Source organism: Polyodon spathula, chromosome 17, assembly GCF_017654505.1.
Source record: "Polyodon spathula isolate WHYD16114869_AA chromosome 17, ASM1765450v1, whole genome shotgun sequence".
NCBI classification, from domain to species: Eukaryota; Metazoa; Chordata; class Actinopteri; order Acipenseriformes; family Polyodontidae; genus Polyodon; species Polyodon spathula.
In genome coordinates, this window is record NC_054550.1 from 5,881,571 (window position 1) to 5,906,293 (window position 24,723).

Here is a 24,723-nt window from a genome sequence, read left to right on the forward strand (position 1 = left end):
TTTTTAATGTGCAACCATGAAAGGTGTTTGCTTAGAGCACTCCAAATGTCCTGTTTATTCCAGGCTTCCTATCTCTGTTGAACCAGCTTACACAAGAGGTTAAAAAAAGTCCAAAAGCCAAATATTTGCAGTTATCATCTATTTATTCCAAATGTCAGTCTGAGGTTACATTTTGTTCAGCTGAATAAACTTGCGGCAATCTCCCTGGACTGAGTACAAAGAGTGAGTGGAAAAAGGCTGGATTTGTGAGTCTGAGTTTTGAAAATGCCAGCAGCATGTTGTGGAAGTGCACCCCCCCCCCCACCCCCCCCACACCCAAAACGTGCACGTGCCGGTTGGTTTTACATAAAATCAGTTTGCTGAGAAAAACTAAAGATGGTAAAAATACCTACCATTTTCTCTCTTCTATAGAGTGAGATAGGTTTCTCCCACTGCTGTACTTCTAAAGAAAACTCAAGTCGGCAGTGTCTTTTCTTTTTCCATTAATTTGTATTAAATTTGACGTACACTGGACTTTTAATAATCCACTTACAATTTATCTTCCGGCATTTCAAAAGAAATCTTGTCAAAGGTTTTATAAATTTCTAAAGGTTACAAACACCGTTTTGCAAAACTACTCACAATACCCTGGAAATGCACTGACGATCCAAGGCCATTTAGTACTTCTTTCTGAATGTTACAAACTTCACCAGGGGCTACCAGTCCCTGGTGGACTCACTGTGAAGGTTTACATCCTTTTATCAGCCGTACCCAACACCCCCTCACCCCCACCCTCCAGGTGTATCACTAGTGAATTACTTTGACTACACTAAAATACATATTTGAGAAATATTTTTTTCTTAATAACTGAATACATAGAGTGAGACGAATTGAACTATTATTTCCAATCCACTTTCCCATGATATAGGCATTAATCAGTTCTAAATTCCACATGTATTCATGTGAACAGCCTTATCCCAGCCCTTGCTCAACATATAACTGCGCAAATTATCAGACTCTCTCATATAGGTATTGAATGCTGCTTTGTGTCTGAAAGAGTTTAAATTCTAATTATAATAAATTAAACAAAATTCACGTTTATATGACAAAATTCTACCTAATCCAGTACTGAATAAACATGTGTAAAATATGACCTCAGAACGTAATGTCACATGGGAGTTGCCTAACTGTTTATTCATTCTCTTAAATACCTTTATTGTTCACAATGAGTGACTAAGGCATTTCTGACTCTCCTATTTCAAGATTAATAAGTGATGTCTTTACTTGCACATGCCTCGTGCATTACATTCCAGCCACCTACGCATTCTTTTTATATGCCATTCTCATGTACATATATATTATATAAATATATATAATATATATATATAATATATATATATATATATATATATATATATATATATATAATTATATTATTCTTATTATTCTCCAATACATATAGGGACAATATCGGGACAAAGCATCCCACCACGTTATAGGAATAGTTTATAGAAATGTTTAATGTTTGTTTAAAACTCCAGTGATTACCACTGAAAGAGCTCTGCTATAGCACTTTTGTACTGGAGATTCATTAAAATGATAAACTGTGATACAACATTTGTTGACGTTAGTGTTTATGCATTGCTTTCCCATTGCATATCCAACAAGACATTCCATTTTCCTAAACATTTCTTAGGAAAATTGACTTGTGTGTGTGCTCTATATACAAAGAAAATGTTGAAAAGGTCCCCCTCTGAGTTTGATTTTACCCCACGGACCTTCGAGAAATTTCTTGTCAAACAGTCATCTGTCAAAATGACTGTTTTCAGTATTTATTTTCCCCTTTTACACTAATAATTTTCATTCAGATTTTTAATTCTACGCTGATGAAGTCCAGATTGCTTTTTGTTTCTATCACAGACTGAAGAACCCAAACCACAGCTGGTGCTCCATGTTACTCTATGTTCTTTGCTGATGTGCAGAACACAGTACCAGCTACTCAAGTGAATATGATAAAGGCTTTTTAATGAATTAGACTACAACTCTTGCTTCTACAGTATGGCCAAGAGCCTTTCAATGAGAAAGTTGATAATTACTTATAGGAATGCCTAAACTAATATCAATTTCTTGAAAAGGATTCAAAACACCAAAAGGATAGCATTAATGTGGAATTAACAATACATTGCCCTTTCATATGCATCAACTGGTACAGCAATATGCAGGTGAATTGGCCAAGAGAAGAACAAAAAAAAAAAATCTTATTTTGCTGCATTACAACCAAAACAATCAAAGCATAACAATCTATATGCCATGAAAGGTCATCAACCAGATGTTTATTATATGTCCCCAGAGATCAATTTTACCAGAAAATGTTATCTGTGCTTATGTAACTACATTGTTTTTCATAACATCAAACCGACAGATAACTGGGTCTTGGTTAGAGTAATTTCATTGTGCTATTTGTAATCTATTTAAAAAAACAAACATATGCAGACATTTTGACAATGAATGTTATAATCTGATCGCATTACCCAGGTTTACTGTGGTATTCCAGGTAAAAGCATAGCAGCATTTAGGATACTGAAAACATAAAACATCTGATAAAGTAACGTAAACTTATAGGAAGATTGTTCAATAAAGGGTTTTAATCTGATCTTTTGTAAAGAACTTACTCAGATTAAATACTATGAAGAAGGAATCAGCAGCGTTGAACTTTAAACACTGTAAGAGTTCATGGTGGAAAAAGAATATAAAGGTCTTTATGTGCCTTTGGCGACACAAGATGTCAAGTGCTTTGAAAGAACTCTGGATGTATTTAAAACAACTCATAAAAGAGTCTGTAATTGTTAAAATAAAAATTGCTTGTTGATAGAGCTTTTTCCTACTCGGACGGTATGTAAATATTTTAGACTTTTTTTTTTTTTTTTTAAATGGAAAAGCCACACAGTGCAATACATAAACACATTCTATCATACCAGCACCTGATTGAGGCCATGGAGACTTGTCGCCTGTAACAGAGAAATTAGAGAATGTTTACATTTACCGCACTGCAAATTATAACAACTGTTGTAAGACATTTCCATTTTCTTTTAGTTTTCACAAAGAATTCGATTTGGACCTTTAAAAAAAAAAAAAAAGTGCCAAAATGCAATATCATTTCAGCAACCCATGATATAAGAAATAACATTCGACACCCTATTAAATGTTGAAAGGTTGAAATGCATAGATTTATTGCAAACAACTGCCAATCTAATTAGCAAATTACTATCAACTAGTGACTAGTAGCCTATGACATGGGAAGGAAGAATCTGATATGCAGCGTTTTTTCCTTGTATGGTTATTTGTTGGTTGTTTCATTGCACAACTGCTGTTTGCTTATCCAATCTTTTGAATCTTATGGGTTATGTGTAGTGCCAGCGCGCTGCATGTCAGCACATTCATTACACCTTTATGTAATATGCCTTTGGCGGTATTATACCTTATCAGACACAACATATAATGCTTTCTGAATATGACGTAACTAATAAGTAAGAAACCACACTGTTTCAGAAGCTTTTATATAAAAGAAAACACTAGGGTAAAGCATTCGGTGTGTGATCTATCCATTAGAGTTTAAAACTTGTTTTACAAATGAAAGGAATCCATAAGAATTGTGCTATTGCATCAAAGCCATAAAGCAACATTCAAGGCAGCCACAGCCGTGCATTGACGCACAGGTTGTAACATGTCTACTAATCAGTGTGACATCTTAGGGAACTAGGTCAGCCTGGAAGAACAGTTTTAATGACATCAAGTGCACCAGGCACGACAGTACTTGAAGGCTTTGCAGGTTATCAGGCATTGTCATGGAATATTCAGAAAATGCAGATGGCATAAAGCTGTGTTGAAATGTTAAGCACTGCTATAACTCCTTTAATTGATTTTAAAAATAATTTTCACATTGACTTACAAGCTACAGTTACATGTTTATAATAATAAATGTATTTGTCTCTGAAAGTATATATATATATATATATATATATATATATATATATATATATATATATATATATATATATATAAACATTCCGAAATGTTGTTGGGAAGTTGGCTCTTAACCATTTGTATTGTATTATTATTATTATATTTTTATTATTATTATTATTAGTCATGTACATTCCCAAGGGTATAAAAATAACAAATGCACCTTGTTCTGAATCCACTAGAGGGAGCAGTGACACTTGATAGTGCTGGCACCTAGTGTGAGCCGAGAGAAGTACACTTTATACCCCTGTGCATAGCAGGTATTAATTGTTGAATAAAAATAATAAATATATGCACGTAAGAATTTACAACCAGCATGGGCACCCAAAATATGAATGGCAATCACAAGTTAAATAAAAACACATAGTGTACAATACAACACATACTTTAAATATGGCTAAATTATTAAAATGCATGTAGTAATCTAGCAAATATACTACTGGCAAAGAATATATTTTGCAAGCTATTTTGGGGATAATTGAATTAATTCATTTATTCTGCAATACACAACTTTCTTGTGTAGAAACGGTATTGGAATCTATTTTGTTATGTATAGAATTACAGTCCAAGATTTTTACACTTTGAATCATGTTTTCCAAGTGAGTGGTGACCTCTTACAATTAAATAATGATTGATTGTTTATTTTACCATCGTGTATAATGTGCAAACACATATTCCAGTATTGTAATACTCAGGAGGAGTCTGTGATACAATATTTTGTACATGCTTGTCTTTTTAATATATTCCACTCCTGGCAACAACAGAAGAAAAGGAAAATCCCAGTGCTGCAGTATTTTTCCAGACCAGTGTGATGTTTCCTTTTGTCCTTGGCAGAGAATCCGACTTTGGCCAGCCTAGTAAGAGCCGAGGTGTATATTGTCCTTGATCTAACGTCTTCAAAAATGACCGCACTGGTCACATCAGCAAAACAAAACAAAACATGACTGCACTTGAGAACGCATGGAGAAGGGCAAATATGAGTAAACTCTATGATTTTTCATGACGTTAAATTATTTAAATATATCGAATCTAGGAAAACAAAGATGGAGAAACTGGATGTGTATACAGTTTAACGATTAAAACTGTACAACTAAACGACGGAGACAGAAGATGGAGACTTCAAGCACTTGTTTTCCCATAGAATAATACGTGTAAGTGTGAGAAATTGATCACCGAATGATGTTGCTGAAGCCAAAACACTTATTGATAAACCATCAGATAAGGCCCTGGGATAAATGGTACTCAACAAGAAGCAAGTAAAGTCAATTACAGACAAATGCCAACCGAAACGTCTACAAGCCAAAGCAGTTATTGTGTTCACATTGTAGGGTGTGACAGGCTAACAGAGAATGGACGGACATATGTAGCTCATACGGTCCCTCATTATTTCAAAGAAGTTGCCCTAAAAAGCAGGCTGTTAATACGGAATATTTGTAATATATTAGAACTGGAGTAATATACAGTACCATTATATATATATATATATATATATATATATATATATATATATATATATATATATATATATCCGTTTTTTTTTAAATAACCAATGGGTATTCTTTCCTTAGGCTCAGGACACTTCGTCTGTACAGCTACCATTCCTAAAAAACGGTTTATAACTGCAGATCTGTGAAGAAGGTATTGACTGGGTGTTATCGGATAATGCTAGTATTTCGGTAAAGATCACAACATGCATATAATTTCTTAAGAGGATTTCAAGGACTAAAAAATAGACATTTTGTAAAGAAGGAATACGTGCACTTAGACTGTAATAGCTCTACAAGCTCTATCTCTTAGTTAATACAGCCATGCATTTATATATTTGTATATTATTTTGAGTTTTTGGCATTGATATAGCTGGTTAACACATGCATCTGGCATTTTTTTCACTCATTTCAGTTATATCTTGATATCTTAATAGGTATGAGTCAATAGCTGTAAGGAACAAATGTTGAAGGACGCCTGACAATCAGTCCATTTGTTTTGTGCCACACATATGGCACTTATGGACTTAAGACTTAAGAGACATAAAATGTAGGATTGTATCCATTTGGTATGTTTTGCAGCCCACGATTAAGCCATATGCCGGTAATTAAAAGCCCACAATTTAAACCAAAATGCTGAATATCATTTTTATAGTTAGAACTTGCAGATATATCCTTAAAAAAAACAAACAATTACTATAATTACACCACATGCCTCCACAAGGAAACCTTCGTGCAGGCTGTGAAACCTTTGCATTTTTTAAATACAGTTTTGTGTGCTATGTTTTTAGGGTGGGAAAAAAAATTGCATGGGTCCCAATTTCAGTTCCTTCCCCGTGAAGACGCCCGCCGCTGTTGTTTTCTGTGATTAAAGCACGGTTCTTGTTTGTAAACCCAAGCGGCCCACGCCCAGGGAGAGGGTCACTCACACCAGCACGCACGCGCAAAGCTCTCTTTGGTGTCAAACATGGCTGTGCTTTTGGATAAAGAAAAATGCTGAATTGTCTTGACGGAGCTAACACATTCAAACAAACATGGCGAGGCTGGTTGATTATTTGATTGTCGTGGGATATGATCACGAAAAGACTGGTGAGTTTGCAAAGGCGCCCGATGTAATAATTGCGTGGGCAGCGCTGTATCTGGAAGCAGCCTGGGGTTTCCTCAGGGCCGTTGTCAGTGGGATAGGGTACCGTAGAAATCCGAATCTCTGAGATAGGATGCTTTTTAACCAATTTCATTTAACTGCTTTAAATACAAAGGTGGCATGTGGAATTCTTCTGCCGGGGTCATGCAATGAAACGTAATTTGGAAGCGTTGGTAGACTAAATAATTGCTAACATCTGTTGCTTCTAAATGATAATTTGAAAGTTTTTACTGGAACAAATCCCTCTGTCATATCCTGAATGAGCAGTGAATGACGTGCAGGGATTGTCTCCAGCCTCGAGTTCAATTGAAAAGAAACGGCAAACGCGGGATTTTCTTTGCTTAAAAGTGCTCCCGTCTTGCTATTAAATTGTTTGCTGCAATGAATAGAATGTTAGAACTTGTAAACGCACTATTGTTTTGTGAACCTTCTCTGTGAATTTGCATACTCGCTGTATGCAGCGTATTTTTGAGTGCATCATAGCATAAGCAGCAGCCAGTAAACATGGGAACTATGTTTATTAGATTTGCATACTGCACCTTTGCTTAGGCACCACTTTGCACGCAAACAAAGTCAAAATAATGGAAATGCATGTCCTTTAAAATGTTCTTCGTGCTCAGATGCCTTTATTTAGATGTCGGAATGGTGTTGGTTCTGTAGTGGACTGTATGTATTATGCTGATGCAATATTTTGTACTGCATTTATGTAGTAAGCTGTTGTCGTGTGATGTACATCACGTGTATGCGAAAGTGCTTACAACGTCTGATGAAAAAGATGATACCCTCAGGTGCTACTGTATAACTGAACCTGCCAACTATTCTGATGCAGTCCAGATGCATTGTAGCTATTAAAAACTAGTACTACAATACTGTATGAATGCAGCGAGATGCATTTGAATACTGTACACGTCGATTTATGCACCTGAACTGGAAAGCAAAAGTGCTTTATGAAAATTAAAATCTAGTAAACTACAAAAAAATATATATGTGCGTGTAAACGTGGCAGTGTATGACTTTATATTCATGTGTCTTCTGATGGGTGCTGCAGATGCCTGCATGCAGAATGATTGCAAATGAGCTGCCAAGCAGCACTTTTGGAAACACATGAAGCATGTGGGTTAGCATGGTGATTTCCAACTACAAGTGTGGGTCAGGGCTAATCAATGTGAAGTGTTTAGCCAATTTGGTTAGGTTACACAGCTGTATCATAAGGAGACAGGCAACTATGGTATTGCTGGTGTCATAGTTGTACTCAGAGTGGGTAGTTTTCGTGCAAGGTGTTGTTACCCTGTGGTCTCATTATTTTTTCAACAGATTTTCACTGTAATTTTCCTCTATAATCATGATACAGCAAGATTGTGCTGGCCGCCTTCTCTGGGACCTGGGCCTAGAGTTAAACCACATTTATAGTGACGCCATAGCTAATATAAAGTATAGCAATGGCACAGCCGTAAATCTTGAATGAGTTTTAAAGGGGTCCTTCTGATTAAAACATAAGCGTTGTCATTGCCATTAAAGGAAATTGGAACAAGTTGCACCTGAAGTGGCTGAAAGTGAGTTATAAGTCACTGCATTTTCTTACAGCAGTCTCTGATTCCTGCTCTATAATGCACTGGCTGTTAAACACTTTTGATGTGTGTCATGCTTCAGGCAGAAGGAAACGCTTTGCAAATGGAAGATACTGTTTTCATTCTCCACAGGTGCAAGGGATAGGATTTGATTTTTTAAAAAGTGCATTTGAAGTGCAAGGTGGTTTGTGAATCGGTCTCATTGTGTTCAGTATCTACAGCAGGACCTGAAAAAGAAAGAGCATAGATACGGTTTCCGAGCCGAATGCAGTGGGAAGTGTCGAGACCTTGAGGTTTCTGTATGAAAATCTGGTATTTGAAGATACAGATTTTCATCTCAGTGGTTTTGTAATCTCAGGCTAAAGTCTGCAGTTAGGTTGTTATGGAAAGCTGCCACAGTTAGGCTATTGTATAAACACATGGCTGTTAAATTCTGTCTACTCAAAGCATAATAGAAACCAAACAATACAAAAACTGCATAACAAAAAAAAAAAGATTGTAGTTTATCTGTGTGTTTTTTTTCCTGTAGTGCTATGGCCAAAACATTTGCATCACCCTACAGAATTAATTTTGCTTCCTAAAGTCGAACAAAACCTTCTGAATAATGTTACGTTAACATATTGAATTACATATACTTAATGAAAAACTGACAAATTGAAAAATGCAACATTTCAAAATCTAATATGAAATACTGTACTACTGTCATGCTTCCAGTAAACTTTTGCAAAAAAGTACAGACAAACAAACACTAGTGTGCTGTTACTTTTAGCAAAATCTAAATTATTTATGCCGAAATGACCTTGTATAACTGGATAACGTAGCCACTGTTTAATGCTTAATTAAATAAGGGTTATTTAGATTTAAATGGGTCAAATGGATTAGGGGTCAGTATAGGCAATGATATTATCTAAAGCAATAACAAGCTTTTGTTCTTGAGCTGTTTTTAATTTTTTTTCACTAGACTAGTTTGCTGCCTTTGTAGTCCTGTGGAAGACCCTATTCGTAGTGTAATTAAAGGATGAAGTTTCCTTTCTGTAGAGACCGATCTTTAAAATAAAAAGTTAATGGGGAGGTTAACTTTTTTAAAAATAAATTGGTCTCCTTCCCAAACTCTGCACCACACTAAATTTGCTTTGATAGGCTTTCTAAGAAAGCCATGCACCTGTTGCTGACTTTCCATGTGCAGTAGAAGCCTTACCTGTGGACGTAAAATGTTTTTCGCTTGTCGAGATGATAATGTTATTGTGATAGCTAATTAGTTGCCTGATCACAAAATTGATTCATAATGTTTAGAGATCCAAGCTGTCATATGAATGCAAGCAGTTTTAGTGTGTCAGGTAGACGCTACACTGCCCTCTCCTCCCTAATCTTGAAGTAGTTCCTGAATTTAAGGATGGGAGAAGGTATGAACATGACATCAGCACAAAGCAAGCCAGGTTTATTCGCCTTGAAATCATAAAAAAAAAGAAAATTGACAACTAAAGCATCACCGTTTTCTGTCAAATATTTTCAATTAAGATTGTCAGCGGTAGGCAGTGCTTTGCTACAGACAGCACTGTCGCACAAAGTCACCAATATATACCTCTCTGCAATAAACAGTGGCTGTCTTGCAAAGCACAGCGCTCTGACAAACTCATTAACACAGTCATTTTGCGCTCTCTTTTTATTAAAGCCTGTGTAAAAAGCCTCATAAGTGGCTTGCTTGTCTCTCAGTTCACTTTCTTGTTTTAGTTTAATGTGCTGCTTATTTTTCAATGTTTTTTTTTTTTGTCATCATGAAATGCAGTAGTATTTGCAGCGCTACCCATCCTCTGCCTCATCTGACCCATTTCTGCTATTTTTGCTTTTTGTATACTTCTAAACATTTGTTTTCTTTTGAATATTCATAAACTGATTCACGTTTTCTCTCTATTCCTCATCCAGTATAAATATTATATTTTTGTGTAATTATTTCAATTTAGTTTTTGATCAAGCTAGTAGTTACTACGCCCAGCAATTGACACAATAATCAGACTTTGATAGGCCAAAATAATCAAGTGACAGAGAACCACGTTTGAACGTTATTTGATCCTTTAATCGTCTGCTGTATCCTGTGTAGGGCTGCTTATTACAATGTCACCGTCAAAATAAAACAACATTTGAATCAAAATATTGTGCGCTTCCTAACACTGATCCACGTTCTCCCCAAGTCTTTGTTTCCTGCCTTCTCTATTCTGCCTGCAGCTTGCTTTGCCAGTGCCAGCTGCTCTCCCACGAGCCCAATAAAATGTAAAAGTATGTTGAATATTCTGTTTTGTAAGAGGGGAATTCAGATTATGCAAAAAAAAAAAAAAGATACAATTTCCTCGAAACAATCAGAGGGATGGTAGAAAGACACTGTGAGTTACAGCATGTGTTTCTAATTGTCCAGCTCGCATCTATATATATCTTCTAGTATCTGTGCCAGTTACATTCGTAAATATGTAATAATGACCATGACCGCATTGTCGTGAATTAAGTAAATGAGGTGCAGATAGTGGAATAAGCCACAACAAAGCGAACACATGACGTGCTTGATTTGAAGCCAGTCCTCAATAGAATCCATGCACGCTACGTCAGTTAGCCAATTCCCGCATTATACAGTAAGTACTACCAGTACCCAAGTGCTTGGAATAGAAATATTGCTGGTACTGGAGAGCACCACCGTAGGCAGTTGATGTTTTGTGTTTTTTTTTGTGTGCACGCAAGTTGTTGTCAGAATCCCATGATAAACATTTTGAATGACAAAACAGGAAAGCCAGCACACTTTTCTAATACGCTCCGAAGGCTCTATTGGGAAAATTGTGTAACGTTACTAATGAAAGAAGTATGAGTTATGTAAATTAAAATAAAGACGTGTTCATGATGTTGCTGTCTTGTGGTCTTTTGGTTAAAATAAATCGGTGCTCGATTTTGATTTAACTTAGACCCAGACACCTCATTTTAGCTCTTTGTTTAATAAGTTTTAGTTGCATAGCAACCAAATAATGCCGCAAACATGTTAGTTGCTTCCTTGGTTCGTTCTTCTGAAGTGTGTAACCCGCTCAACGCGTTATTTCCTGTCGTTAACCATCTACCCAAAAACTTTACTGAGGTGGAATGACCTAGAAAGTGAAACAGTACTTTAAAGAAAGGTACACATCGCACATAACATGGGCTTCTATAAAAACAGCTGCTGGTCTATGGAATGGAAGTGCATGATGGGTGAGAGTTGAGTAGTATTGTTCTGTTACCTATAGTACCATCACTTTAACTGTTGTTGTTCACTTTCTGTATCTTTTTTAAATGTGGTACCCGGGGTGTGCCAATACTCATATTATCCTAATAATTACCTTTAACCCTTTAAGTTGCAGTGTGTCTCTTGATACTAACTTTCTTTTTGCAATGAGGCGCAATAGACAGGGTTTCAAATTTACTGACATGCTGGATCTGGTCATTCAGATTCTCAGTTTCCTTGTGATACTTGAGTCAGCGGTGGTTCTGCTGGTCAGATCTAGTAACTGTGACTTGGATCTTAATCAAGTCAAATCAATGCAGTAATCTCCATGATCTTTCATCTACGGTAATTCTTTTAATTCTCCTTAAAATATTTGGAGGAAACGGTTTGCCCTTGAGATGACCCCAGATTACAGTAGGTGTCCGCTGAGCCGGGAACAAAATCAGGGCTTAACCCACTTTGCATTGTACCTCGGTGAAGGGTTGAAAAGTACATCCTTTCCTTTCATTAAGGAACAAAGATACTCTGAGGGGCGGGGAAAGGGTATTTCCAAAAGCTGCAGACTCAGAGCCAAAAAAAGCTTAGTAGGTTTACAGTAATCCTGGTCATTTTGAAAAGTCAGTCTTTTTCGTCATTTGGTAGCCTTAGATTCCATTGCAATAATATGCTTCATACAATCCTGCATGTTACACACAAGTGCAGGGGCCATTAGACTAGGCTAGATAAGATTGACTAGCTTGACTGGGTTCTGCCAGGCTGTTTTCCTCTGCCCATGTGCCCAAATAGCAGAAAACAAGTTAACAAGTTCCTTCGCATTAATCGTGGAAATAACTTGGTGCATAGATAAACAGCTACCCGGCTTGTCCATTTACAGTTTTGATAAATGGTTGTCTAGAGCACAAGGACTAAATGTTTTTGGCATTGTGTGAGGCAGGACAGGGAGTCTTAAGAAATTCCATTAGAAAACATTGCCGTTAGGAAAAATCTAAATGTTACAATTTAAAGCAGTAAATGGTATATATGCTGTATGTGGATACCTTGTAAAAGAGTTGACCCCATATAGTTTGTGAATTCAGTTCTTGATGTTGAGGCAGATGTGCCCAGTTGAATGATGTTTAAAGTTCAGCAAACATCCTGCCAGTAAACGACAAAAACAGTTTATATGGAAAATTTCACTACATGTTCATTAATGGAAATCAGAATGTTTAAGACTTTGCAGTAATTCCATAAGTAGATTTGCAAAGATTAACTAAGAAAAATAAACAACAAAACCGTTGTGTGTGTGTGTGTGTCACATAAACTGTAGATAAACTGTGGATCGTGGATGTACAGTGTACTGTATATTGGTAATGGTTTTTGTGATAACAGGACAGTAAAATGGTCTAGCAGCAAACAAGCAAAGCATGGAAGACAGATGTGCTGATCTCCTACAGTAACATTTGTGGTTTAAAAATGTCTCGGACAGGAGTCACAACTTGCAGTGTATTACTGTAGGCCTTCTGTGGAATGCATGAAGGTCTTAGCTGAAACAGAAATATAAATGTACATGCAGACCTAATTAAAAATAATACACTGCATTTGGCAGGCATTTGTTAGTGGAGCATGTTCCTGACTAGACAAATGCTTTACTATGTTCTAATATATATTCGTACAGTACATGATTTATGTATAACCACTCATGTCAGGTTCGTAAATTACAGAGGAACCAATAAACGAAAAGGGTATAAATGTAAAAAACACAATGTATTGTTACCTAACAAGGAATGCCACGTCTACAGAAGCGCCAGTGACCCTGTATTAAGAGTTTGGGGGATATGGAGGTTATGGGAATCTGGGATTAGATCAGATTGCTGGGGAGGGGTTAGGGGTCTCCAGGGATTATAAAAGCTGTTTTGTAATAGTGGTGGACGTGACAGGATTAGCAATCCCTGGGATCCCCCCTACAGTTCCTTTATTCTCAGAAAAAAAAATTAAAAATCAACACTACGCAGAGAGTTATTTCATTGCAGAATATGTAAACAACGCTGGCCTTGAGCTTTAACTCTTGTTATTCTTTGAAGAAAGTTTTTTTCAGGAATTACAGTGTTTGATATTTGATGAGAGTAAGTTTAGTTTAGATCTGCAACAGATTCCTGAACATTAAACTCTGTTTAAGTCATAATTAAAGATGAGAGAAAAAGTACTTGCGCTCCTGAGTGTGACCATGGGTTATTTATTTTCCTTTTGTTATTATGCAGGCATGCATAAAGCTAAGCACCCTATGTACTGCACTAAGAGCTAACTTGTTGTGTTGTAGCAGGGGGATGGGCTGGATTTGTCACCTCATGATTTGTACTGAACCAAAGTCATCCACAGATAATGAGTCTTGGTTTCTGTTTAAGCTGAAATCAGCAGTTTGCAATTTAGTAGGTTACTAGAGCCACGAGAACTAAAAATCAGTATTGTAGTATATCAACTGCACTTCTAAATACAGCAGTATTGAAATACATGAAATATTAAGAATTGCATTTTGATGGTACAGTTTATAATGTACATGCAATTTCCTTCTATATCAAACTTTATCCCTGGAATTCTTTCATAAGCAACTTTCGAAAGTTTTAGAACTTTTAAGAACAAGCTTTCCCTGTTTGCAAGAGAACACGTGGTGTACCTAGCAAACACAGGGAAATATGTATAAGGCTGTGTTAGTTCTTTACACTGGTTTTACTGTAGCAGTATTAAAGGGAAACCTTCATAGTAAGCTTAAATAGAGCCTTGCACTTCTTGATAGATTCTCTTTTTGAAAACCGTTCCGGTTCTGTTTTAGCGTTTCATTGTTGCTGGTGGGAATTTCTGTTGTGCTGTATGTTGAGAGCTTCTACACTGTGTATTCATCACCCTTTATACTGTATTGCAGAGGTTCTCAAACACTATTGTGTGCGTTACGCATTTTTAAAAACAGTTTTGAATTGGGGACCCCCAACTAAATACTGAGGAATAAGAAAATCACAAACTAGTCAGATTTTTCAAGCAGTGAATATTCTATTTCAGTAGGATTAACTTGGGTGATGGTTATGTGCTTTTGTTAGTAGTTTTTGTTTTTTTCCAGAAGCCATGTTAATTGACAAAATATGTAGCAACGGGCTGCCAATTGCTAAGATTAACAGATTTAAAGGAATGGCTCTTTTGCACATGTTACTTATTTAACTGATTCTAGACAAGTTTATTTATTGCATGCTCATGAGTAAACTCAACGTGGCTGGAAATTTCAGCAAAATTACCAATTTGTTTTGGGAATATCTGGGAAGTTAAGACTGTAGGTCAAACTGGAAGAAGGTTTTTAGTATGAGATTTCTGTAAAAGACAAAGGAAAACTGCACTGTGTGAACATACATACTGTACATACATACAGTATTTACAGAACTTCAGTTCTTTGCTGCTTTATGAGCAAAGAGAAACAAAAAAAAACTACTAGTTTACTTCCGAATGTGTAAGATCGCAAATATGACAGTGGTGCCCTATTGCAAAAACATATTGTGTTTTCTTAAGGTGTTCTTTAAAAGGGTTTAAGAAGCAAGTTCTTTAAACACAGCAGAGCACAACGTTTAGCTGGCTGGGGACAGCAGTTCATCTTTAGCTCCCTGGCATCCTCATTGGTGACTGGGAAATGCAGTTTGTGGATTTTGGCTATAGCAGCAAATCGGAATTTGCCATTTAAAACCAGATAGTTTGTTTCGAAAAATATATATATATATATATATATATATATAATATATATATATATATATATACACACATACACACATACACACACACACACACACACACACACACACAGTGGCTCTTAAAAGTATTCAATCCCTTGGATTTTTCCACATTTTATTCTATTACAACATGGAATCAAAATGGATTTAATAGGGACTTTTTGCCACTGATCATCATAAAAAAGTCCATAATGTCAAAGTGAAAAATAAAATCGACAGATTCTTCTAAATTTATTACAAATACAAAACAGAAAATAATTGATTGCATAAGTCTTCACCCCCTTGAGTCAATATTTGGTAGAGGCACCTTTGGCAGCAATTAGCCATGAATCGATTTAGATAAGTCTCTACCAGCTTTGCACATCTGGGCACTACAATTTTTGCCCATTATTCTTTGCAAAATTGCTCAAGCTCCATCAAATTTAATGGGGACCTTTGGTAAACAGCAATTTTCAACTCTTTCCACATATTCTCAATTGGATTGAGTTCCAGACTTTGACTTGGCCACTCCAGGACATTGACCTTTTTGTTTTTAAACCATTCCAGTGTGGCTTTGGCTGTATGTTTGAGGTCATTGTCCTGCTGGAAGATGAATCTTCTCCCAAGTCTCAGGTCTCTTGCAGACTTCAGCAGGTTTTCCTCCAGGATTTCTTTGTACTTTGCAGCATCCATTTTGTCCTTTTATATACACAAGCTTTTCAGGCCCTGACACAGAGAAGCATCCCCATAGCATGATGCTGCCACCACCATGCTTCACAGTAGGGATGGTGTTCTTAAGACCATAGTATCTTCTTCCACTTGGTCTCAGAGTCTGCCACATGCCTTCTGGCAAACTCTAGCCAAGATTTGATGTGAGTTTTTTTTCAACAAATGGCTTTCTTTTTGCCACTCTCCCATAAAAGCCAATTTTGTGAAGCACCCGGGCTATTGTTGCCGTATGCACAGTCTCTCTCATCTCAGCTGTGGAAGTCTGTAACTCCTTTAGAGTTTCTATAGGCTGCTTGTTGGTGCCCTTCTCACCCGGATACTCAGTTTTTGAGGATGGCCTGTTCTAGACAGATTCACAAGTGTGCCATATTCTCTCCATTTCTTAATAATGGACTTTACTGTGCTCCGGGGGATATTCAATGCCTTGGAAATGTTCTTCTATCCAACCCCTGATTGGTGCTTTTGAAGAACCTTATTCCGGATTTGCTTTGAATGTTCCTTCATCTTCATGATGTAGTTTTTGTTAGGAAATATACTAACCAACTGTGGGACCTCCCAGAGACAGGTGTATTTAACCTGAAATCATGTGAAACACCTTAATTGCACACAGGTGGACTCCATTCAACTAATTATGTGACTTCTAAAGACAATTGGTTGCACCAGAGCTTATTTAGGTGTGTCAAAGCAAAGGGGGTGAATACTTATGCAATCAGTTATTTTCTGTTTTATATTTGTAATTAATTTAGAACAATTTGTAGATTATGGACTTTTTTTGGGTTGATCAGTGGCAAAAACTCCTAATTAAATCCATTTTGATTCCATTTTGTAACACAATAAAATGTGGGAAAGTCCAAGGGGGGTGAATATTTTTGAGAGCCACTGTATGTATGTAATATATATATATATATATATATATATATATATATATATATATATATATATATATATATATATATATATATATATATATATATATTATATATAATATAGCATTTTTGATGTAAATAAAAAACAACAATTTTATTTTGAGCTCAATAAAATTTGACGAGTATTATAAAACGAGTATCCAAATATATTATATATATATATATATATATATATATATATAATATATATATAATTATATGGTATAAATTTTTAACGGGGAAAGAAAACATGCTTGTTGTGGGGTGGAAAAACACTACCACATGCTTATATTGATTCCATAATGGTGGCAGACATTAAATCTTGTCTGTAGAATTTTAGATTTTTAAAAAATGGTATATTTTATTAACAGGCACCTTTGGGGAAAACGACAATGTAGAGTTTTGTTCCATATTTTAAATCTGTTCTTCTTTATCAACAGATCGCCTGCCTTCAGTCATTTCCCTTGCAATGCTTTCTAATGTTTAAAACAGTGCTGCTGGTCTGCAGGACCACATGCATCTTCACTTGTAAATGTTGCCGAGTGTATTTAAAAATGTATTTTAAAAGAACATGTACCGATGCAGTGTTTCTAAATTCCAAATGGGGAATTCATGGAGAAAAAAAAAACTGTAATGAAAAACAGACTTGAATAACTAAAGTGTAGAATGCCATGACTGCTTCATCCATGTGTTATTTTTTGGTGTGTGTTCTACTTGAAAATAGGAACTGACTCTGACATATTGCATCTGGAAGTTTAATATAATTAGTGCAATACACCAGTAATGCAACAGAGTTCAAAAGTTACAGTTCATTTCCTCTGAAAGGAACATTCTGTAGATATTTGCAAAGCATCTACATTTGAAGCCCACAGAGTAAGAGTACAGCACTGTGGTGTGTGTGGTTTTAGGGTTGTGGGTGCGGGGGTGCGGGGGTGTATTATAAAATCAGGTGTAAATCATAAAGTGAATGCATGACTTAGGAAACCCCAACAAATGTCAAATGAGTAACTGATTACAGTACTGTGAGTTATATTTTAGTTCTGAGTTTCCATGTACAGTAGCTGGCATGATATGCAGGAATGTACTTTGGACACTTAACCTGTTCTAGAGAATAAGTGACTTGTAACCAATGCCTTGCTTCTTCCACTAACACAGTTAATATATGGGAATGTTATCTAAATCCAGCTGAACGCTCGGTTTAGTCACAGTTTTGTTTTTCCAGCTTGTGCTGTAGCGTTCACACTCATTTTACACAAACAGTTTGTAATTGGAGTCTGTTTACTGCACTCTACTGTTTAGCCTTTTGTGCACGATGGCCTCCCCTCCTGGCTCCTGCTTGCCACAAGGTCCCCCTGTGAGCCAGTACTTGCAGCAGGTAGAGGGCATAGGTGACACTTTCAAGCATTGTTCAGGAAGCAAAGCGAAACATTGTGTTAGCATTATAAGGAACACCTACTGTATACTGTACAATGAATATTTTCTGTACTTTTTTTTTACACCATTACTTACTGTAGCAGTCTCTTCAACCCCTGAAAAGTATAGATTACAGTACATTTTAAATGGCACCTTTAATGTTTTGAGTTGTGCATGTTTATTCCCTGCCTTTTTATGTCTCAGTTCCAAATACTGCACTTCAAAAGAAGCATGTGCAAGCCAGCCCTGTGCTTTTGAGAACTGTTGCCAGTTTGCCTCATCTCCTCTTTTCTGTGGCAGGATGCCTTCCAGTCTGATGTCTTTGAGGCTTCTTGGCACCAAGAAACAATGAGAAAATTCATTTTAAAACATTCTCAAGATTTAGTTAACCTCCGTATTTAATTACTAACACCCTTTAACTCATGTATATATGATGATAATATTCTAATTTGGCAGGTACAATTTGAAAGCAAAGGCTTCCTGGCCAGACATTTTACTGATGAGCTGCTGTAAGCTTTTAGATTTACGAGTAGAATCAACAGCACCTTTATTTTAATGAGCCTCTTGATAGACTGGCGCTCTGCATACGTTTGGGCATACCCTTGCCCTGGAATGCTCAATCTGTGGCGCATTGCTTTTTGGCTCATTAACTTTACCGAAGTGTTTTGAACTCTTAGCTCTCTTTCCTCCTACACAACATAATCCTGTGGTTTGTAGTGTTGTTGAAATCTCTGCCAGGTGAGATGAAACTACAGATTTTCAACTCTGGTCATAATTGCTGGCAGTTATAATCAGATGCACTCATTTTAAGTCACTCGTGATGATGAACTTTAATCTTTTTAGAGTAGCTGTTTTGGCTTTTTGTACTTAATAATTGCATACAGGGATTTAATTTAAAAACACAATTGTACAATTTGCTAAACCATTGATTTTATGGGCTAGTAGACTAAGAGTATAAAACTAACAAAAGTGAATACTTAAACACTGGCAGATGCGTGTCCATATTTAATTTTTTACACGCAGTAAAGATTTTAACAACATCTTTGTCTCCAGCTTTTACACAACAGAAAGAAGCAAGACACTGCCAGAATGTCATGCCATAGTTGGATCGTTTTGGTTCTCCGTGTATTGTAAAAAGCTGGTGCCTTGCGATTTTAACATTAATCTGCAACACATTTTATGAAGTCAGTCTCCTTCATAGCAGGGATTCTTGTGTAGAATAAAAATGTTTGGACTGCAACGCTTCATTTACCAGGCTTCTTGTTTATCGCCCTAGAATGGTAGGGCTTTTTAGCTGTCATCAGATGTACACACAGTACACAAGTCTCCTTTAATTTTGCACATCTGAATGTCATACAGTACAGCACGAGCGGGAGACTGCATGGAAGCATTGTAATGTGATCAGACTGGAGCATCTTTCCTCTCAGCAGGTGGAGTTCAGCTGTCACAGCTTGATGTCTGTTGTAAAGGTAGACATTCTGGTTTTGTATGAAGGACGTGCACCTAGAGGGAGTTTTTTTTTTTTTATTCCCTTTGAAAGCTGTGGAAGTGATAGAGCACAATAATTGATTGGTTCCCGCATACTTGGTGGAGCATAGATAGGATCTGGCTGTTGTGCCAGTATACAGTTCATCTGGATCAGTCCTTTTATTTCTGACGTACATGTTCAGAGTAAGCCCGTTCTCTACAGTATATGTCTATAATATAAAGAAAACTGTTCATCTTGTGCTGGAGTATCAATAAACCCAAGTCTTCCCTTTTTCAGCATTTTTGAAGGGATTTCTGTTTTCCTGGTAAAACTGCATTTAAAAACTGTGAATCATTTCATATGAAAACAACACTTGTTCCTGATAATTGCATACTGCAAGCTGTCATTTCAGGGTAAAACTGAAACAGTTATCCTATCTCCGGATGTGGAACTGAATCTAAGTTGTTCTGTTACATTTAAGATTCATGTTTATTTTAGTCACATTTATTTCAGTTAGGACTTTACTCTGTACACTACTGTACATCAGAAAAGCCTTCATACACACACACACACACACACACACACACACACACACACACACATATGTGTGTGTATTTATTTAAACCATACTTAGTTTAGTTGTACAGGTGAACCTGTTTTACATCACCTCGCTTAATATAATACCCCATTTTTATTATGATTTTTCAAAAACCACTCGCCATGCACCTTACGTTCTTTGAAAAATTACCTCTCTTAATATCATCTCACAAATCTGCTTATTATGACATTTTGTGCAGCTTGTGAAATGCTGTGTGGCTGGGCATTACTAAGTAACCACAGGATAGAATTAATTTCCACGGCAACTGACAACCAATAATTATCTCGGCTGATGAACTGACATTTTATGCAGCCTGGCAAATGCTGCGAGGGCAGTCTTAATGGGATACAGTTCTGTTAGAAAACGCCAACGTCGCCACGTTTCTTGTTTAACAAAAAGTTTTACTCACAAAAAGTGCAGTGGTGCAACACCTAGTTGATAGCTCTCATCAGTTTACAATTCATGCCTTTATTAGATAATGACACAAACTGTTTCGTTCCACTTAATGATACAAATGTATTTGTCCTGTAGTAAACTATGTGCATTTGTTTAAATGTAAAGAACGGCTAAATGTACAGTATTAAACACTGCTCTTTAATTTCTTCTCGTCAAGGTGCGCTTTTTTGTCGCACTGGTAATGTGCTGTCACAGGCAAATGTGAAACCCGCTGTATATCACGAAGTATACCTGCCCGGCAACCATGATATAAAACGGGCTCATCTGTATTTCACTTTCTTGTCTTCTGTTTTTAAAGATTGAATAAAAAAATAAAAAAATAATTTACATATGTGTGCAACTTCTACAGTTGTACCCCCCCTCTCCCCCTTTTCTCTTTATAAACGTCTAATAAAAGGAATTGGGGACGGTAGCACCTGTCATTGGCCTCTGCCAAACTAGGTCGGGGAGTGATGTTAAAATGACGAGAATCAGGCAGTAATTTTCAGCTGATGGTTACGAACAAGAAACAAAGCCAATAAAGACTTCATTACATAATGGATTTACTGTTTAGATGACTAGAGGAAGATAAATGAAAACCTTTCTTGGAGAAGGAACATCTGCCTTTATATTGGCAAATAAAGTTGACTCTGTTCTGGTTGTCTTGGAAACTGTTGCGTGTGTAATAGAACAAAGTAATCCAGGCCAGGGTGAAAATACAGTAATGTACCTGTTGCTGACAGGACATTGACAAGCATAATTAAACCAGGTGGCAAGAAAATGGGAGATGATATTGATACTAGTGTTAGGGTACTGTATCTCTTGCTGTGGTAAAAGTTTATGCCAGTTTGTGCGTTTTAATGATAAATGGTAATATAGATTCAAATAAGCACAGAATCACCGAAACAAAACAAATTGATGTAAAGATAAATAATTATAACAGCCACCTTTGCAAATAAAATCAATAAAATGTACATGCATTGTGCTTTGTTTTGACTCTGTTGTGAATTAAATGCACAGCAGTCTCAGTTTGTTCAGTAGGGATGAGGGAAAAAAAAAAAAAAAAATATATATATATATATATATATATATATATATATATATATATATATATATATATAATATATATATAATCTATATCTATATTATAAACTTTTATAGGTAGATGACATTAAAGGTGACTTGATGTCTTACAGTACCATCTCACATAAACTTAAAAACTACGGAGGCCGATTTCTACAACACAAAAGTGGGAGTCACCTGTTTCTAATAAAATGCACAAACATAAATTAATTTTAAAAATAATAATAAAAAAAAAAAAAAATTTCTCCCAGCATCCTAAATTGATTTAATTTATACTGTGTTTGCAGTCCAGGGAAGTTTCAATGCTGTGTGTTCTTAATTATGGAAGGGGTTTCTATGAACAGGAACCAGCTCCGGGTACGGCACACAATGTGCCAACAGGTAACGGCGAGTCAGTCCAGACGTGCACGTTACAATATATATTACCTGACCTGATCACGTAAAAATAAAATTGTGACACTTTATTCGGAACAAACCTATACGTTGGTTTTGGCACACCACAGGTTCACAACTTTTAAGTTGGGGGATGTTAGTGTGATTGCTAAGTTGTGTACCTGTTGGAACGACACATCTGTAAAAACAAAAAAAAAAAGACAAGCAGTTTGATCTTTTTACTTTTTGACCTTATTACAAGAGTTCGAAATGGAAGCATCTAGGTTTTCAGCTACTGTATTGACAGTAAATACACATATAATAATTTGTACCAGGGGTGGCAACAATGATCCTGGAAGCTACCGGGCACTGGTTTTCGAGTCAGTCCAATCTCTCGGTTACTTATTGAACCAGTTATTGGCTTATTACTCAGGACTAGTGCATTTCTTTAGCCATTGATACGCCTTGTAAAGACACATGTAAAATCTGCAAGATTGGATGCTGAAACAGGACCAGGGTTGGTGTCAAGTGCTGAAAACTATACAACGGTGAATTTTCCACTGTAAGTGCATAATTTATTTGTAGTGGCAGTTCCAAACTGTCAAATCGTCCCAACCGTTTTGGTTGATTACATTTACAGGTATGTTAGTTCTTACGATACTGGTTATGAATGCTATTAGTGTAACAAGTGTTGTTGATGTTCATAAGGGAATGGGATAAAGGGGTGACGGTCTAGGAGTCAAGGTTGAACAAACGAAGTTAATTTGTATGCTGACAGTAAAAAAAAATAATTTATACTGTGTTTGCAGTCCAGGGAAGTTTCAATGCTGTGTGTTCTTAATTATGGAAGGGGTTTCTATGAACAGGCCTTGAACCAAGGCTCACAGGTACTGCATGGTTTATTACTAGTACTACTCAAGGTGACATTCACGTATTACATGAAACATCACCGTAAGGTTTCAACAGTTACAGGGTGTGGCAAAACCAACTAATAAGGGCACTTACGATAATCACATTTGTAACAACAATGACAACAGTATTTCCCTTACCCTATTTCCCACTCCCAGCATCCTCAGCTGCTCATTAACATATCTGTGGAGGCCGGCTCCGGGTACGGCACACAATGTGCCAACAGGTGGCAACGGCGAGTCAGTCCAGCCGTGCCCGTTACCATATATTATTACTCTGGACTAGTGCATTTTATTTTACACTGTGAAATATGCCTTGGTTTGGATATGAAACAAGACCGTGTGGTGTCAAGTGTGAAAATTCAACACCTAAAATCAACACTAACGATTCAACACTGGACAACTTGCTGTGTAGCTGACAAAAAAAAAAAAAAAAAAAAAAGAGAAGCAATTTGATCTTTTTACTTTTTGATCTTTTTACAAGAGTTCGAAATGGAAGCTTCTAGGTTTTCAATTACTGTATGTGACAGTAAATACACATATAATAATTTGTACCAGGGGTGTGCAACCCTGATCCTGGAGAGCTACCGGGTCTTCTGGTTTTCATTTCATCCCAGGTCTCGGTTACTTAATTGAACCAATTATTGGCTTAATTAGTCAGGATTAACATGCATCCCAGATCTTTAGCCATTGATAACGCCTTGTAAAGACACATGTAAAATCTGCAAGATTGGGGCTCTCCAGGACCAGGGTTGGAGTCCCCTGCTTTAAACTATACAATAAAATATAATAGTAAACTACATTTTTTTTTGTTATTGGTTTGTAGCCAATATGGGCTCCAGCTAGTGATGTACTAGCCCCTGGGGATAGCAGAATCTTTTACTCAAGAATGCTAAAGAGCTGCGTACTTCATCCCAGAATTCTCAACTGTAGGTCAAGTATGTAATATCTTCATATTTCCCACTGCCAGCATCTTGATCTGTCTCCAATTTGTTTGCTTGTGCAGAATTGGGAGACACATATAGTAAACAATTTTAAGACCCCTGTCAGAGATCTGGTGAATATCATCTTTGTGGTGGTGGGGGGGGGGGGGGGGTCATTACACGTCTGATTTTAAAAAAAAATATCCTCATTAGAGCACAGCTAACCTCAACTGAAACTGGGTGATATGTTCAATACCTACATATGAACTCATGTAATTTGAATGTCATTTAGTGCTTGTGGTTTTACTGTAGAGATTGGCTGTAAATGATTCAGTGTTTGTAAGGAAAAATAATTTGAATCCGTGTGTTCCCCATTTCTGAGTTGCTATTTAGGTTGTGATCTGGAATCTAAGTTTCCCCGGTCATTAGCATACCTGTAAAGCCATACTGCCTCTTTCACCAAACATTATGATTAGTTGCAGTACGCAGTGTGGGGTGTTGCAGTTCAGCGTGGGTTTCAGGAATCAGCCATACAGTCCTATTGGGGATTAAAAAAAAAATGTTTTGCACTGATAAGAAAAATAAATTAGTTTCCATTATTTTCTGTTACGTTAGGCATTAATTTCTTAATTTAGTTTATAATATTATTTGGGAATACAGTAGAAGCAAATAATATAACTTTGCTGTGATCAGACAGTGTTTATCCTCCACAATGATTTAAATGTATTATTTAA

At 36.5% G+C, this 24,723-nt stretch overlaps 1 protein-coding gene across 5 annotated transcripts in view; it reads left to right on the forward strand.

The window, feature by feature from the left end:
* Nucleotides 1-6,414: 6,414 nt before the first annotated feature.
* LOC121329748 (myotubularin-related protein 13-like) overlaps nt 6,415-24,723 on the forward strand; it is a 126,362-nt gene continuing 108,053 nt past the window's right edge. For 3 of the 5 annotated variants that reach the window (XM_041275494.1, XM_041275495.1, XM_041275496.1), the window contains exon 1: nt 6,418-6,575. In XM_041275494.1, the coding sequence (XP_041131428.1) occupies nt 6,521-6,575 (55 nt within the window). In that variant the 5' untranslated portion in view covers nt 6,418-6,520. Of the gene's footprint in view, nt 6,576-24,723 lie in introns of all 5 variants that reach the window. The other 2 variants (XM_041275499.1, XM_041275497.1) reach the window with 2 other exon arrangements.